The 18,135-nt window shown below is 65.6% G+C and overlaps 1 protein-coding gene across 1 annotated transcript in view; it reads right to left on the bottom strand.

Annotated features, from left to right (window-relative positions):
* Window positions 1–880: 880 nt before the first annotated feature.
* The window catches only part of RXRB (retinoid X receptor beta), a 17,659-nt gene continuing 404 nt past the window's right edge, over window positions 881–18,135 (bottom strand). Inside the window, 9 exon segments of the mRNA XM_068169807.1 lie at window positions 881–1,680; window positions 4,199–4,304; window positions 6,082–6,173; window positions 6,287–6,419; window positions 10,219–10,348; window positions 10,558–10,766; window positions 12,166–12,345; window positions 15,245–15,311; window positions 15,314–15,418. Of these exon segments, the coding sequence (XP_068025908.1) occupies window positions 1,533–1,680; window positions 4,199–4,304; window positions 6,082–6,173; window positions 6,287–6,419; window positions 10,219–10,348; window positions 10,558–10,766; window positions 12,166–12,345; window positions 15,245–15,311; window positions 15,314–15,418 (1,170 nt within the window). The 3' untranslated portion in view covers window positions 881–1,532.

Here is an 18,135-nt window from a genome sequence, read left to right as displayed (position 1 = left end):
GCAGGCAGGGGGCAGGTAGGGGGCAGATAGGAGCAGACGGGGCCAGGCAGGAGCCCCGGGGCAGGCAGGGGCAGGCAGGGAGCAGATGGGGCCAGGCAGGAGCCCCGGGGCAGGCAGGGGGCAGACAGGGCCAGGCAGGGAGCAGACGGGGCCAGGCAGGAGCCCCGGGGCAGGCAGGGGGCAGATAGGAGCCGGTGGGGGCAGGCAGGGAGCAGACGGGGCCAGGCAGGAGCCCCGGGGCAGGCAGGGAGCAGACGGGGCCAGGCAGGGGCAGACAGGGGGCAGGCAGGGGGCAGACGGGGCCAGGCAGGAGCCCCGGGGCAGGCAGGGGGCAGGCAGGGAGCAGACGGGGCCAGGCAGGAGCCCCGGGGCAGGCAGGGCCAGGCAGGAGCCCCGGGGCAGGCAGGGGCAGGCAGCAGAGCCCCGGGGGGGGTCCCCGCAGCCCCCGGCTGTGGTTTCTTTCCCTCTCCCCCCGGCGCGGTCCGGCGCTGGCCGCAGCCCAGCCGCAGACACTCGCAGCCTTCACAGCAGCACAGACTCCGCTCTGTGCACCCTCCCCCGGGGGGGGGGCTGCGGGCCTGGGGAGGGGGGGGCCGAGGTGGGGGGGACGCACAAAGGAGCTCAGGGAACCAAGGGGGGGGACACACCCCCCCCCCCCCAGACCCCAAATTTTCCGCCCCCCCCCCCCCCTTCAATTTTCCACCCCCTGGCCCAGACCTCAGAGCTGCAGCTTGGAATAGCTGCGGCCGGGGGAGGGGGAGGGGGGAGGGGGAGGGGAAGGGTTTGATGCCCCCCAGAGGGGTTAAGGGTTGAGGGGGGGGTCTTTAAATCCCGGGGGAGGGGGGGGGGGGTGGTCCCCAAATCGAAGCCCCCCCAGGGGTGACTGAGAAGCAGCAACTTTTAATCACTGAAAATCCAAAGCGACCAAGGAAGGGGGGGGGTGGGGGGGGGGGGGGGGGAAGGGGTTTTGGGGGGGGGGGGGCTTGGAGAGGCCAAAGCTGAATAAAACCTTGGGGGGGGGGGGGCGGAGGGTTCGGGAGGGGGGGGGAGGGGAGCGGTGGGCTGTAGGACCTACAATAAAAACAAAGCCCCCTTCCCCCTCCCCAACCCAACCCCCCCCCCCAGCCCCAAATCCGCAGCCCCTGGGGGGTGAGGGGCAATGGGGAGGGGGGGGAGGGGTTGAGGCTGCACAATTTGGGGGGGGGGGGGGGGAGAGGGGGAGAGGGGGATTCAAAGTGCTATTGGGTGCCTGAGTTGGGGGGGGGGGAAGGGTGGAGGAGGGGGGAGGGCAAATTAGGGACCCCCCAGGACGTGTAGAGGGGGTTGGGGGGGTGTGGGGGGGGGGGAGGGGGAGGGGCAAAGAAGGTTTCCCCCCTCCCCCCCCCCTTGCCCCCTTTCTCGGAGCCCCCCCAGGGGAGGGCTGGGTGGTGGAGGAGGAGGAGGAGGAGGAGGGGTGGGGGGGGGAGGAGGTTTATGATACAAAGGGGGGGAGGGGGTAAAAAGGGGGCGCGGGGGTCCCGGGGGTGGGGGTCTCAGGAGAGCTGGTGGGGGGCTTCCAGCATCTCCATGAGGAAGGTGTCGATGGGGGTGTCCCCGATCAGCTTGAAGAAGAAGAGGTGCTCCAGGCACTTGAGGCCGATGGAGCGCAGGGCCGGCAGCCGCAGCAGCAGCTTGGCGAACCTGCGGGGGGGCGCCACCGCCGGCTGGGGGCGCGGGCCACGCGCACAGCTCCCCCCGGACCCCGCCCCCCCCGCACCGGGACCCCACCCCCGGCCCCGGCCCCGGCCCCGCCCCCCGCCCAGCGATCCCGGCCTGGCCCTTCCCCGGTTCCCGTCCCAGGGAGCTCTGGGCTCCCAGTGCCCTGCTGGTGCCCACCCCCCCCCCAGTGCTCCCAGTGCCCTCCTGGTGCCCTCCCAGTGTCCCCCCCGCTGCTCCCAGTGCCTCTCAGTGCCCTCTCTGTGCCCCCCCAGTGCTCCCAGTGCCCCCCCAGTGCCCTCTCTGTGCCCCCTCAGTCCCCCCCCCGCTGCTCCCAGTGCCCCCCAGTGCCCTCTCTGTGCCCCCCTGCTACTCCCAGTGCCCTCTCTGTGCCCCCTCAGTCCCCCCCCGATGCTCCCAGTGCCTCCCAGTGCCCTCTCTGTGCCCCCCTGGTGCTCCCAGTGCCCTCCCGGTGCCCTCCCGGTGTCCCCCCGGTGCTCCCAGTGCCCTCCTGGTGCCCCCCTGGTGCTCCCAGTGCCTCCCAGTGCCCCCCCAGTGCTTCCCAGTGCCCTCCTGGTGCCCTCCCGGTGCTCCCAGTGCCCTCCTGGTGCTCCCAGTGCCCTCCTGGTGCCCCCCCACTGCTCCCTAGGGCTCCCCCAGTGCTCCCCAGTGCCCTCCTGGTGCCCCCATGGTGCTCCCAGTGCCTCCCAGTCCCCCCCCCGGTGCTCCCAGTGCCTCCCAGTGCCCCCCCGGTGCCTCCCAGTGCCCTCTCTGTGCCCCCTCAGTCCCCTCCCGGTGCTCCCCAGTGCCCCCCAGTGCCCTCTCTGTGCCCCTCCAGTGCCCTCCTGGTGCCCCCCCGGTGCTCCCAGTGCCCTCTCTGTGCCCCCTCAGTCCCCTCCCGGTGCTCCCCAGTGCCCCCCAGTGCCCTCTCTGTGCCCCTCCAGTGCCCCCCCAGTGCCTCCTTGTGCCCTCCTGGTGCCACCCCCGGTGCTCCCCAGTGCCCTCCTGGTGCCCCCCCGATGCTCCTCAGTGCCCTCCTGGTGCCCCCCTGGTGCTCCCAGAGCCCCCCTGGTGCCCCCCCAGTGCTCCCTAGTGCCCTGCCAGTGCCCCCCCCCGGTGCTCCCAGTGCCTCCCAGTGCCCTCTCTGTGCCCCCTCAGTCCCCCCCCGATGCTCCCAGTGCCTCCTAGTGCCCTCTCTGTGCCCCCCCGCTGCTCCCAGTGCCCCCCAGTGCCCTCTCTGTGCCCCCTCAGTCCCCCCCCGATGCTCCCAGGGCCTCCCAGTGCCCTCTCTGTGCCCCCTCAGTCCCCCCCCCGGTGCTCCCTAGTGCGCCCCAGTGCCCTCTCTGTGCCCCTCCAGTCCCCCCCCGCTGCTCCCAGTGCCCTCTCTGTGCCCCCCCAGTGTCCCCCTGGTGCTCCCAGTGCCCTCTCTGTGCCCCCTCAGTCCCCTCCCGGTGCCCCCCAGTGCCCCCCAGTGCCCTCTCTGTGCCCCTCCAGTGCCCCCCCAGTGCCTCCTTGTGCCCTCCTGGTGCCACCCCGATGCTCCTCAGTGCCCTCCTGGTGCCCCCCTGGTGCTCCCAGAGCCCCCCTGGTGCCCCCCCCAGTGCTCCCTAGTGCCCTGCCAGTGCCCCCCCCCGGTGCTCCCAGTGCCCCCCCACTGCTCCCTAGTACCCTCCCAGTGCTCCCAGTGCCCCCCCCAGTGCCCCCCCGGTGCTCCCAGTGCCCCCCCAGTGCCTCCCAGTGCCCTCTCTGTGCCCCCCTCAGTTCCCCCCTGCTGCTCCCAGTGCCCCCCAGTGCCTCCCAGTGCCCTCTCTGTGCCCCCTCAGTTCCCCCCCGCTGCTCCCAGTGCCCCCCAGTGCCCTCTCTGTGCCCCCTCAGTCCCCCCCTGGTGCTCCCAGTGCCTCCCAGTGCCCTCCTGGTACCCCCCCAGTGCCCCCCCCGGTGCTCCCAGTGCCCCCCAGTGCCCTCTCTGTGCCCCCTCAGTCCCCCCCTGGTGCTCCCAGTGCCTCCCAGTGCCCTCCTGGTACCCCCCCCAGTGCCCCCCCGGTGCTCCCAGTGCTCCCCAGTGCCCCCTCAGTGCCCCCCCACTGCTCCCTAGTGCCCCCCCGGTGCTCCCAGTGCCCTCCCGGTGCCCCTCCAGTGCCCCCCCCAGTGCCTCCCTGTGCCCTCCTGGTGCCCCCCCCAGTGCTCCCAGTGCTGCCCAGTGCCCTCCCACTGCTCCCTAGTGCTCCCAGTGCCCCCCCAGTGCCCCCCCAGGGCTCCCTAGTGCCCTCCCGGTGCCCCCCTGCTGCTCTCTAGTGCCCCCTCAGTGCCCCCCTGGTGCTCCCAGTGCCCTTCCAGTGCCCCCCAGGTGCTCCCAGTGCCCTCCCAGTGCTCCCTAGTGCCCCCTCAGTGCCTCCCAGTGCTCCCCAACGCTCCCTAGCGCCCCCCCGATGCCCCCCAGTGCCCTCCCGGTGCCCCCCCACTGCCCCCCAGCACCCCCCCAGTGCCCCCCAGCGCCCCCCACCTGCCCTGCTGCTCAGGGTACTTCTGCTTGCAGTAGGACTCCAGGGAGGCATAAACCTTCTCCCGGAGCAGCTCCACCTCGGCAGGGTTGGACAAGCCCTTGGCATCTGCAGGGGGAGGGGGGAAAAGGGGGAAGGGAGCCCTCAGTGTAGCCCCTCCCCTCCCCTCAACAAGCCCCTCCCCCGTTTAGAAGCCCCCTCCCCAATTGCAGCCCCCCCTGCCCTCCCTTCCCCCCCCCCCCCCCCAAGCCTGCTCCACCTCCAGCCGGGGAGGCTGCGTCTGGCCCTGCGACGTCCTCCCTGATCCCACCTACAGACCCCCCCCAGGGACCCCCAAACTTGGCCCCTACCCTTCCCCAGCCCCCCAAAATGTGAGGAGGGGTCTCAAGACCCCACCCCACCCCTATTGATCCCCACAGGGTCCCACAGCAGGGGGCTGAGACCCCCCAACCTCCCCCAGGCTGCTCCACCCCCAGCTGAGGAAGCCTCATCTCGATCCACAGCCTCCCTCCCGATTCCACCTGACCCCCACCCCAGGGACCCCCCAAATTTGACCCCTCCCCTTCCCCAGCCCCCCAAAATGTGGGGAGGGGTCTCCAGACCCCACCCCACCCCTATTGATCCCCACAAGGTCCCACAGCAGAGGGCTGAGACCCCCCCCAAGGCTGCTCCACCCCCAGCTGAGGAAGCCTCATCTCGATCCACAGCCTCCCTCCCAATTCCACCTGACCCCCACCCCAGGGACCCCCCAAATTTGACTCCTCCCTCTCCCCAGCCCCCCAGAATTTGAGGAGGGGTCTCAAGACCCCTCCCCACCCCTATTTATCCCCACAGGGTTCCACAGCAGGGGGCTGAGACCCTCCCAGGATGCTCCACCCCCAGCTGAGGAAGCCTCATCTCGATCCGCAGCCTCCCTCCCAATTCCACCTGACCCCCACCCCAGGGACCCCCCAAATTTGACTCCTCCCTCTCCCCAGCCCCCCAGAATTTGAGGAGGGGTCTCAAGACCCCACCCCACCCCTATTTATCCCCACAAGGTCCCACAGCAGGGGGCTGAGACCCCGCATTCCCCCCCCAGGCTGCTTCACCTGCACCTGAGGAAGCCTCATCTCGATCCACAGCCTCCCTCCTGATTCCACCTGACCCCCACCCCAGGGACCCCCCCAAAATTGACCCTTACCCTTCCCCAGCCCCCCCAAAATGTGAGGAGAGGTCTCCAGACCCCACTCCACCTCCATTTCTCCCCACAAGGTCCCACAGCAGAGGGCTGAGACCCCCCCCAGGCTGCTCCACCCCCAGCTGAGGAAGCCTCATCTCAATCCGCAGCCTCCCTCCCGATTCCACCTGACCCCCGCCCCAGGGACCCCCCAAAATTGACCCCTCCCCTTCCCCAGCCCCCCAAAATGTGGGGAGGGGTCTCCAGACCCCACCCCACCCCTATTGATCCCCACAAGGTCCCACAGCAGAGGGCTGAGACCCCCCAACTTCCCCCCCCCAGGCTACTCCACCCCCAGCTGAGGAAGCCTCATCTCGATCCACAGCCTCCCACCCGATTCCACCTGACCCCCACCCTAGGGACCCCCCAAATTTGACTCCTCCCCTTCCCCAGCCCCCCAAAATGTGGGGAGGGGTTTCAAGACCCCACCCCACCCCTGTTTATCCCCATGGAGTCCCACAGCAGGGGGTTGAGACCCCCAACTTCCCCCCCCAGGCTACTCCACCCCCAGCTGAGGAAGCCTCATCTCGATCCACAGCCTCCCTCCCGATTCCACCTGACCCCCGCCCCAGGGACCCCCCAAAATTGACCCCTCCCTCTCCCCAGCCCCCCAGAATGTGAGGAGGGGGTCTCAAGTCCCCCCCTCCCCTCCCCAGGGGGCGCTGGTACCGGGGTTGAAGAGGATGATGGCTCGGAGGCAGCCCAGCTCCGTCTTGTCCATCCTCATGTCTCGCATCTTCGACACCAGCTCCGTCAGGACCCTGCCAGGAGCAAAATCCGGGGGGAGGGGGAGGTGAGGGGGGGGGGGAAAGGGGGAGGGGAGGTTTTGTGGGGGGCGGGGGGGTCCCCCAAAGCCTCCAGGGCCCCCCCTGACCGGTCAAAGATGGCTCCCACGCCGGCGCTGTGGGCGCTGTTGCGGTGCACGTGGAGGCCGGTGGCCAGCAGGATGCCGTCCTTGACCGAGATGGAGCGGTGCGAGAAGGAAGCGATCAGCAGCTCGTTCCAGCCTGGGGGAGGGGGAGGGGGAGAGGGCAGAGGAGGGGGTGAGACCCCCCACAGCACCCCCAAAATGTGAGGAGGGGGCTCAAGACCCCATCCCACCCCCCATCTGTCCCCAGAGGGCAACACACGATGGAGCTAAGACCGCCCCCAGGCTGCTCCACCTCCAGCTGAGGCGGCATCGTCTTGACTCAACAATACTCTTCCTAATCCCAGCTAAGACCCCCCCAGGGACCCCCAAATCTGACCCCTCCCCACCCCCCAGCCCCCCAAAAATGTGAGGAGGGGGCTCAAGACTTCATCCCACCCCACAGCAGGGGGATGAGGCCAACACCACACCACCCCCTCCCGCCACTCGGGGCTGCGTCAGCATCCGGCGGACGGCACTGGAGGCATCGACCCAAATTGATTCCACCTGGAGACACCACCCCCCCACCCAGGGACCCCCAAATTTGAGCCCTCCCCACCCTCAGCACCCCCAAAATGTGAGGAGGGGGCTCAAGATCCCACCCCCACCCCCATCTGTCCCCAGAGGGCAACACAGAATGGAGCTAAGACCCCCCCCAGGCTGCTCCACCTCCAGCTGAGGCGGCATCGTCTTGACTCAACAATGCTCTTCCTAATCCCAGCTAAAGACCCCCCCAGGGACCCCCAAATCTGACCCCCTCCCCACCCTCAGCCTCCCCAAAATGTGAGGAGGGGGGCTCAAGACTTCATCCCACCCCCACAGCAGGGGATGAGACCACCACCATCTCCCCCCTCGCCACCCCCCGGGCTGCGTCGGCATCCGGCGATGGCACTGGAGGCATCGACCCAACGTGATTCCACCTGGAGACCACCCCCCCTGCACAGGGACCCCCCAAATTTGACCCCTCCCCACCCCCAGCACCCCCAAAATGTGAGGAGGGGGCTCAAGACCCCACCCCAATCTGTCCCCAGAGGGCAACACAGGATGCAGCTAAGACCCCCCCCAGGCTGCTCCACCCTCCAGCTGAGGCAGCGTTGCCTTGACCCATGATGCCCTTCCTAATCCCAGCTAAAGACCCCCCAAGGGACCCCCAAATCTGACCCCTCCCCAACCCCAGCGCCCCCAAAAATGTGAGAGGGGTCTCAAGACCCCACCCCACCCCCATTTGTCCCCACAGCAAGGGGGATGAGACCCCCCCCCCAAGGCTGCTCCACCTCCAGCTGAGGAGGCGTCATCTTGACCCACAACGCCCTTCCTAATCCCAGCTGAAGACCCCCCCAGGGACCCCCAAATCTGACCCCTCCCCACCCCCAGCACCCCCAAAATGTGAGGAGGGGGCTCCAGACTTCATCCCATCCCCATCTGTCCCCACAGGGCTACACAGGATGGAGCTAAGACCCCCCCCAGGCTGCTCCACCTCCAGCTGAGGTGGCGTTGCCTTGACCCACAATGCCCTTCCCTTATCCCAGCTAAACACCCCCCCCAGGGACCCCCAAAATCTGACCCCCTCCCCACCCTCAGCACCCCCAAAATGTGAGGAGGGGGCTCAAGACCCCACCTCACGCCCATCTGTCCCCACAGCAGGGGGATGAGACCCCTCCCCCCCGCCACTCGGGGCTGCGTCGGCATCCAGCGATGGCACTGGAGGCATCGACCCAACTTGATTCCACCTGGAGACCACCCCCCCCCGCCCAGGGACCCCCCAAATCTGACCCCTCCCCACGCTCAGCCCCCCCAAAATGTGAGGAGGGGGCTCAAGACCCCACCCCACCCCCAGCCCCCCCCAAAATGTGAGGAGGGGGCTCAAGACCCCACCCCACCCCCATCTGTCCCCACAGGGCAACACACGATGGAGCTAAAAACCCCCCCCAGGATGTTCCATCTCCAGATGAGGAAGCATCGTCTTGACTCACAATGCCCTTCCTAATCCCAGCTAAAGACCCCCCCAGGGACCCCCAAATCTGACCCCTCCCCACCCCCAGCCCCCCAAAAATGTGAGGAGGGGGCTCAAGACCCCCACCCCACCCCCATCTGTCCCCACAGCAGGGGGATGAGACACCCCCCCCCCCCAGGCTGCTCCACCTCCAGCTGAGGAGGCGTCGCCTTGACCCACAACGTCCCCTCTGGTCCCACCTGAAGACCTCCCCAGGGACCCCCAAATCTGACCCCTCCCCCACCCTCAGCACCCCCAAAATGTGAGGAGGGGGCTCAAGACCCCACCCCACTCCCATCTGTCCCCAGAGGGCAACACAGAATGGAGCTAAGACCCTCCCCAGGCTGCTCCACCTCCAGCTGAGGCGGCATCGTCTTGACTCAACAATGCCTCTTCCTAATCCCAGCTAAAGACCCCCCCCAGGGACCCCCAAATCTGACCCCTCCCCACCCCCAGCCCCCCAAAAATGTGAGGAGGGGGCTCAAGACTTCATCCACCCCACAGCAGGGGGATGAGACCGACACCACACCACCCCCTCCCGCCACTCGGGGCTGCGTCCGCATCCGGCGATGGCACTGGAGGCATCGACCCAAATTGATTCCACCTGGAGACCACCACCCCCCACCCAGGGACCCCCAAATTTGAGCCCTCCCCACCCTCAGCACCCCCAAAATGTGAGGAGGGGGCTCAAGATCCCACCCCACCTCCATCTGTCCCCAAAGGGCAACACAGGATGGAGCTAAGACCCCCCCAGGCTGCTCCACCTCCAGCTGAGGCGGCATCGTCTTGACTCAACAATGCTCTTCCTAATCCCAGCTAAAGACCCCCCCAGGGACCCCCCAAATCTGACCCCTCCCACCCCCCCAGCCCCCCCAAAAATGTGAGGAGGGGGCTCAAGACTTCATCCCACCCCACAGCAGGGGGATGAGACCACCACCATCTCCCCCCCCTCGCCACCCCCCAGGGCTGCGTCCGCATCCGGCGATGGCACTGGAGGCATCGACCCCAACTTGATTCCACCTGGAGACCACCCTCCCCGCCCAGGGACCCCCCAAATCTGACCCCTCCCCACCCTCAGCACCCCCAAAATGTGAGGAGGGGGCTCAAGACCCCACCCCACCCCCCATCTGTCCCCACAGGGCAACACAGGATGGAGCTAAGACCCCCCCCCAGGCTGCTCCACCTCCAGCTCAGGCAGCATCGTCTTGACCCCCAATGCCCTTCCTAATCCCAGCTAAAGACCCCCCCCAGGCACCCCCATATCTGACCCCTCCCCACCCCCAGCACCCCCAAAATGTGAGGAGGGGGCTCAAGACCCCACCCCACCCCCATCTGTCCCCACAGGGCTACACAGGATGGAGCTAAGACCCCCCCAGGCTGCTTCACCTCCAGCTGAGGCGGCGTTGCCTTGACCCCGTGATGCCCTTCCTAATCCCAGCTAAAGACCCTCCCAGGGACCCCCAAATCTGACCTCTCCCCACCCTCAGCCCCCCCAAAATGTGAGGAGGGGGCTCAAGACCCCACCCTACCCCCATCTGTCCCCACAGCAGGGGGATGAGACCCCTTCCCCAGGCTGCTCCACCTCCAGCTGAGGAGGCATCACCTTGACCCACAACGTCCCCCCTGAAGACCCCCCCCCAGGGACCCCCAAATCTGACCCCTCCCCACCCCCATCCCCCCAACACCTGAGGAGGGGTCTCCCCCAAGTCCCCCAGGCCCCTCCAGGCCCCCACCTAAAGCCCCCTCCCCATCCTGCAGCAGGATCCCTCGGGGCAGCTCTGAGCAGCCGTGCCTTCCTCTCGCCCCTCTCTCCCCCCCCACCGCCTCCCTCTCTCCGCCCAGTGCCTCCCCCCCAGGAGCCCCCAGACCCCCCCAGACCCCCCCGGGACCCCCCCGGGGCCCTCACCAGCCCGCAGCAGGATCACTTGGTCGTCCAGGGGCAGCTCTGAGAAGTGTGGGATCCTCTTGGCCCACTCCACCAGGGTGAAGAGCTGCTTGTCGGCGGCCTGGCAGATGTTGGTCACTGGGTCATTGGGCTGGGGGGGAGGGGAGGGGATGAAGGCGGGGGGGGGGGGGGGGGGGAGAGGGAGGAAGGGTGGCACAAGGGGGTGGGGGGGAGGGCAAGGGGTCAAAGCTGAGGGCTGGGCGGCCTCTGGAGGGCTTCCAGGCCCCCCACAGCTACCCACCCCCACCCCCTCCCCCCCAGCTTTGGTGGGCTCAGAGCTGCCCAGAGGAGCCTCCTCACCGAGGTGCCACCTCCCCCTCCTCCTCCTCCTCCTCCTCCTCCTCCTCCTCCTGCTCCAGGGCTGGCACCGTCCACGCCTTGCTCTGACTTCTGCTCCACTGCCAGCTCAGCCTCCAGGATCTTCTCCACTGGCATCTCCTCGTTGGCATTGGCCCCCAGGTCGCCCTCCCCCTCCTTCTCCTTCCCGCGCTGCCTCTCCTCCTGCACGGCTGGGGGAAGGGGAGGGGAGGTGATGGAGGGGGAGGGGGCTTCAAAGGGGTGACCCCAGCCCAAGCCCCTCCACCAGGGAGAACCTCTACTGATGCTCCAGGTGGTCTTAAGGGGGCTTCAAAGGGACACCCCCACCCCAAGCTCCCCTTGCCCAAGCCCCCTCCCCCCAGCATGGAGACCTCCACTCGTGGTCTGGGTGGGCTTCAAAGGACCCCTTCCCAAGCCCCTCCACCAGGGAGGTCTAGGTGGTCTTGGGGGGGCTTCAAAGGGGACCCCCCCACCCCAAGCTCCCCTTGCCCAAGCCCCCCCCCCAGCATGGAGACCTCCACTCATGGTCTTGGGGGGCTTCAAAGGACCCTTCCCACCTAAGCCCCCCTCCCCAGCATGGAGACCTCCACTCATGGTCTTGGGGGGCTTCAAGGCTCCCAGCCCAAGCTCCTCCACCAGGGAGAACCTCTACTGATGCTCTAGGTGGTCTTAAGGGGGCTTCAAAGGGAGCCCCCCCCACCCCAATCTCCCCCACCCCAAGCTCCCTCACCCCCAAGCTCCCCCACCCCAAGCCCCCCCCCCCACAGCATGGAGACCTCCACTCGTGGTCTTGGGGGGCTTCAAAGGACCCTTCCCACCTAAGCCCCCCCTCCACAGCATGGAGAACCTCCACTCATGGTCTGGGTGGGCTTCAAAGGACCCTTCCCAAGCTCCTCCAGCATGGAGAGCTTCTGCTGATGGCCTGGGTGGTCTTGGGGGGGCTTCAAAGGGGCAACCCCAGCCCAAGCCCCCCCCCCAGCATGAAGAACGTCCCCTCAGGGTCTCGGGGGTCACCAGACCTCCCTTCTGCCCCAGCCCCTTCCCATTCACCGCCGTTGCTCCTCCTGGCCGCTAGAGGGCGCCAGCTGCTTGCCAGCCCTCCCAGCCTGGCCCAGCCATCCCCCTCTGTGCCAACCTGTTCCAGCCCTCCCAGCCTGGCCCAGCCATCCCATTTTGTGCCAACCTGTGCCAGCCCTGTCTGTCCCATCCATCCCCTTCTGTGCCAACCTATGCCAGCCCTCCCAGCTTGACCCAGTCTGTCCCAGCCCTCCCGCTCTGTGCCAACCTGTGCCAGCCCTCCCAGCCTGGTCCCTCCATCCCATTCTGTGCCAACCTCTGCCAGCCCTCCCAACCTGGCCCAGCCATCCCCTTCTCTGCCAACCTGTGCCAGCCCTCCCAGCCTGGCCCACCCATCCCCTTCTGTGCCAGCCCACGCCAGGCCGTGCCAGCACCTTCCCTCTTGGCGCCGGACGCCAGGCCCCTCTGGCAGCAGCAGCGCTGCCAGCCCCTCCCAGGCCGTCCCAGTGCTCCCTTTGCACGCCAGGACTCCCGTGCCAGGCCGTGCCAGGCCGTGCCAGGCCGTGGCAGTACCTTCCCTCTTCATGCCGGACGCCAGGCACTTCTGGTAGCGGCAGTACTGGCAGCGGTTGCGCTGCCGCTTGTCCACCACGCAGTCCCTGTTGTCCCTGCAGCTGTAGCTCAGGTCCTTCCTGATCGTCCTCTTGAAGAAGCCTTTGCAGCCCTCGCAGCTGTACACCCCATAATGCTTCCCTGGGGGCACGGGGGGCATCACCGGGGGGGCACCAGGGGGCGCTGCACACCCCGCGGCGCTGCCCGGCGGGCATGGGGGGGCGTCAACAGGGGGCTGCTGTACACCCCAGGGGCACCAGGGGGCGCTGCACACCCCATAATACTTCGCTAGGGCATCAACAGGGGGCTGCTGTATACACCAAGGGGCACTAGGGGGTGATGCACACCCCATAATGCTTTCCTAGGGCATCAACAGGGGGCTGCTGTTTACACCAAGGGGCACTAGGGGGCGAGGCACACCCCATAATACTTCCCTAGGGCATCAACAGGGGGCTCCTGTATACACCAAGGGGCACTAGGGGGCGATGCACACCCCATAATGCTTCCCTTGGGCATCAACAGGGGGCTGCTGTACACACCAGAGGGCACCAGGGGGCGCTGCACACCCCATAATGCTTCCCTGGGGGCACCAAGGGCTCACCAGGAGGCACCAGGGGGCGATGCACACCCCATAATGCTTCCCTAGGGCATCAACAGGAGGCTGCTGTACACACCAGGGGGCACCAGGGGGCGATGCACACCCCATAATGCTTCCCTGGGGGCACCGAGGGCTCACCAGGGGGCACTGCACACCCCATAATACTTCCCTAGGGCATCAACAGGGGGCTGCTGTACACCCCAGGGGGCACCAGGGGGTGCCGCAGGCCCCATAATGCTTCCCTGGGGGCATGGAGAGTACCAACAGGGGTGTGCTGTACACACCAGGGGCCACCAGGGGGAGCTCCACAACCCACAGTGCCTCTCTGAGGGCATGGGGGGCATCAAGAGGAGTGTTGTACACCCCAGGGGGCACCAGGGGGCGCTGCACACACCACAGTGCTTCCCGATGGGGGCACATTAAGGGGAGACCACTCTAGGGGATAGGGAGAGCAGTTTGGGGGGGCAGGGGGAGCTCAAGTGACCCCAACCAAGCCCTGCTGACCCCCCAGGAGCCCCCCAGACCCTGCTGGAGACCCCAAACACCCCCAGGGAGCCCCCAGGCCCTGCTGGAGAGAGACCCCAAACACCCCCAGGGAGCCCCCAGACCCTGCTGGACAGAGACCCCAAACACCCCCAGGGAGCCCCCAGACCCTGCTGGAGACCCCAAACACCCCCAGGGAGCCCCCAGACCCTGCTGGAGAGAGACCCCAAACACCCCCAGGGAGCCCCCAGACCCTGCTGGAGACCCCAAACACCCCCAGGGAGCCCCCAGACCCTGCTGGAGACCCCAAACACCCCCAGGGAGCCCCAGGCCCTGCTGGAGACCCCAAACACCCCCAGGGAGCCCCCAGACCCTGCTGGAGACCCCAAACACCCCCAGGGAGCCCCCAGACCCTGCTGGAGACCCCAAACACCCCAGGGAGCCCCCAGACCCTGCTGGAGACCCCAAACACCCCCAGGGAGCCCCCAGACCCTGCTGGGGAGAGACCCCAAACACCCCCAGGGAGCCCCCAGACCCTGCTGGAGAGAGACCCCAAACACCCCCAGGGAGCCCCCAGACCCCGCTGGACAGAGACCCCAAACACCCCCAGGAGCCCCCAGACCCTGCTGGAGAGAGACCCCAAACACCCCCAGGGAGCCCCCAGACCCTGCTGGGGAGAGACCCCAAACCTCCCCAGGGAGCCCCCAGACCCTGCTGGGGAGAGACCCCAAACCTCCCCAGGGAGCCCCCAGACCCTGCTGGAGAGAGACCCCCAAACACCCCCAGGGAGCCCCCAGGCCCTGCTGGAGAGAGACCCCAAACACCCCCAGGGAGCCCCCAGACCCTGCTGGAGACCCCAAACACCCCCAGGGAGCCCCCAGACCCTGCTGGAGAGAGACCCCAAACACCCCCAGGGAGTCCCCAGACCCTGCTGGAGACCCCAAACACCCCCAGGGAGCCCCCCAGACCCTGCTGGAGACCCCAAACACCCCCAGGGAGCCCCCAGACCCTGCTGGACAGAGACCCCAAACACCCCCAGGGAGCCCCCAGACCCTGCTGGAGAGAGACCCCAAACACCCCCAGGGAGCCCCCAGACCCTGCTGGGGAGAGACCCCAAACCTCCCCAGGGAGCCCCCAGACCCTGCTGGGGAGAGACCCCAAACCTCCCCAGGGAGCCCCCAGACCCTGCTGGAGAGAGACCCCAAACACCCCCAGGGAGCCCCCAGACCCTGCTGGGGAGAGACCCCAAACACCCCCAGGGAGCCCCCAGACCCTGCTGGAGAGAGACCCCAAACCTCCCCAGGGAGCCCCCAGACCCTGCTGGAGAGAGACCCCAAACACCCCCATGGAGCCCCCAGACCCTGCTGGAGAGAGACCCCAAACACCCCCAGGGAGCCCCCAGACCCTGCTGGGAGAGACCCCAAACACCCCCAGGGAGCCCCCAGACCCTGCTGGAGAGAGACCCCAAACCTCCCCAGGGAGCCCCCAGACCCTGCTGGAGAGAGACCCCAAACACCCCCATGGAGCCCCCAGACCCTGCTGGAGAGAGACCCCCAAACACCCCCAGGGAGCCCCCAGGCCCCGCTGGAGGGAGACCCCAAACACCCCCAGGGAGCCCCCAGGCCCTGCTGGAGAGAGACCCCAAACACCCCCAGGGAGCCCCCAGGCCCTGCTGGAGGGAGACCCCAAAACACCCCCAGGGAGCCCCCAGGCCCTGCTGGGGAGAGACCCCAAACACCCCCAGGGAGCCCCCAGACCCTGCTGGAGACCCCAAACACCCCCAGGGAGCCCCCCAGGCCCCGCTGGGGAGAGACCCCAAACACCCCAGGGAGCCCCCAGACCCTGCTGGAGACCCCAAACCTCCCCATGGAGCCCCCAGACCCTGCTGGAGACCCCAAAGACCCCCAGGGAGCCCCCAGGCCCCCGCTGGAGCCCCCCAGCCCCCTGGCCGGTGCCCACCTGAGGAGCGGTCGCCGCAGATGGCGCAGAGCCGCTTGCCGCTGGCGCCGGGCGGGGCTGGCACCGCCCCGTGGGGGGGGGCAGGGCACCGCCCGGATGCCCAGGGGGGGGTTTGACGTCGTCGGAGCTGCTGACGGGGTGCAGGCCGGAGAGGTTCACCGTGGTGGAGTTGATCTAGGCCAGGGGGACACGGGGAGATGGGGGGGAGGCACCAAGTCAGGGGGGGCTGCGCCCTCCTCCCGGGGGGTCCTCACCCGCCCCAAGAGGCCCAAGGAGGGCAGCGCCAGGCTGGCAGCTGCCAGGGTGCCCCAAGGAGGTGGGGAGAACAGAAGGACCTCCTGGAGGTCCCCATGACCCCCAGGGACCCCCGAGGAGCTTCTGGAGACCCAACCAAGCTCTTGTAGACCTCCATGACCCAACCAACCTTTTGTAGACCTTAACCAACTTCTTCTAAACCACCATGACCCAACCAAGCTCTTGTAGACCTTAACCATTCTCTTGTAGACCAACATGACCCAACCAACCTCTTGTAGACCTTCACCATCCTCTTGTAGACCACCATGACCCAACCAACCTCTTGTAGACCTTCACCATCCTCTTGTAGACCACCATGACCCAACCAACCTCTTGTAGACCACCATGACTCAACCAACCCCTTGTAGACCTTAACCATCCTCTTGTAGACCACCATGACCCAACCAACCTCTTCTAGGACCTTAACCATCCTCTTGTAGACCACCATGACCCAACCAACCTCTTCTAGACCTTAACCATCCTCTTGTAGACCACCATGACCCAACCAACCTCTTCTAGACCATCACCATCCTCTTGTAGACCACCATGACCCAACCAACCTCTTCTAGACCATCACCATCCTCTTGTAGACCACCATGACCCAACCTACCTCTTCTAGACCTTAACCATTCTCTTGTAGACCACCATGACCCAACCAACCTCTTCTAGACCTTCACCATCCTCTTGTAGACCACCATGACACAATCAACCTCTTATAGACCTTCATCATTCTCTTGTAGACCACCATGACCCAACCAACCTCTTCTAGACCTTAACCATCCTCTTGTAGACCACCATGACACAATCAACCTCTTGTAGACCACCATGACCCAACCAACCTCTTCTAGACCATCACCATCCTCTTGTAGACCACCATGACACAACCAACCTCTTGGTAGACCTTCACCATCCTCTTGTAGACCACCATGACCCAACCAACCTCTTGTAGACCTTCACCATCCTCTTGTAGACCACCATGACCCAACCAACCTCTTCCAGACCTTAACCATCCTCTTGTAGACCACCATGACCCAACCAACCTCTTGTAGACCACCATGACTCAACCAACCCCTTGTAGACCTTAACCATCCTTTTGTAGACCACCATGACCCAACCAACCTCTTGTAGACCTTCACCATCCTCTTGTAGACCACCATGACCCAACCAGCCTCTTCTAGACCTTAACCATCCTCTTGTACACCACCATGACTACAACCAACCTCTTGTAGACCACCATGACCCAACCAACCTCTTGTACACCACCATGACACAACCAACCTCTTCTAGACCACCATGACCCAACCAACCTCTTCTAGACCTTCACCAACCTCTTGTAGACCACCATGACACAACCCACCTCTTCCAGACCTTAACCATCCTCTTGTAGACCGCCATGACTCAACCAACCTCTTCTAGACCACCAACCATGACCCAACCAAGCTCTTCTGGACCCACCATGACCCAACCAACCTCTTGTAGACCTCAACCATCCTCTTGCAGACCTTACCCAACCTCTTGAAGACAAACCATGACCTAACCAAGCTCTTCAGAACCACCTACCATGATCTAACCAACCTCTTATAGATAAGCAACCATGAGCCAACGAAGTCCTTGTAGACCACCAACACCCAACCAACCTCATGTAGACAATCATGACCTAACCAAGCTCTTGTAGACCACCAACCATGGCCCAACCAACCTCTTGTAGACCTCCACGACCCAACCAAGCTCTTGAGGACCTCTAACCATGACCCAACCAACCTCTTAGAGCTCTCAACCAACCTCTTGTAGACAAGCATGACCTAACTAACCTCTGAGGACCACCAGCCATGACCCAACCAACCTCTTGTAGACAAGCAACCATGACCCAACCAACCACTTGTAGACAAGCAACCATGACCCAACCAACCTCTTGTAGACAAGCAACCATGACCCAACCAACCTCTTGTAGACAAGCAACCATGACCCAAACAACCTCTTGTAGACCACCAAGACCCAACCAACATCTTGTAGACAACCATGACCTAACCGACCTCTTGAGGACCACCACCCATGACCCAACCAATCTGTTGGAGCTCTCAACCAACCCCTTGTTGACAACCATGACCTAACCAACCTCTTGTAGACAACCATGACCTAACCAACCTCTTGTAGACAACCATGATCCAACCAACCTTTTGAGGACCACCACCCATGACCCAACCAAGCTCTTGAGGACCTCTAACCATGACCCAACCAACTTTTTGTAGACAACCATGACCTAACCAAGCTCTTGAGGACCACCACCCATGACCCAACCAAGCTCTTGCGGACCTCTAACCATGACCCAACCATGCTCTTGAGGACCTCTAACCATGACCCAACCAACCTCTTGTACACAACCATGACCCAACCAACCTCTTGTAGACAGCCATGACCCAACCAAGCTCTTGTAGACCACCAAGACCAAACCAAGCTCTTGTAGACCACCAAGACCAAACCAAGCTCTTGTACACAACCAACCATGACCCAACCAACCTCTTGTAGACAACCATGACCCAACCAAGCTCTTGTAGACCACCAAGACCAAACCAAGCTCTTGTACACAACCAACCATG

The sequence above is a fragment of the Melanerpes formicivorus genome, unplaced genomic scaffold (assembly GCF_026170545.1).
Source record: "Melanerpes formicivorus ecotype bairdi unplaced genomic scaffold, bMelFor1.0.p_v2 SCAF_224, whole genome shotgun sequence".
NCBI lineage: Eukaryota > Metazoa > Chordata > Aves > Piciformes > Picidae > Melanerpes > Melanerpes formicivorus.
The sequence above is the reverse complement of the archived record's forward strand: the minus strand, read 5'-3'. Positions and strand labels throughout refer to the sequence as shown.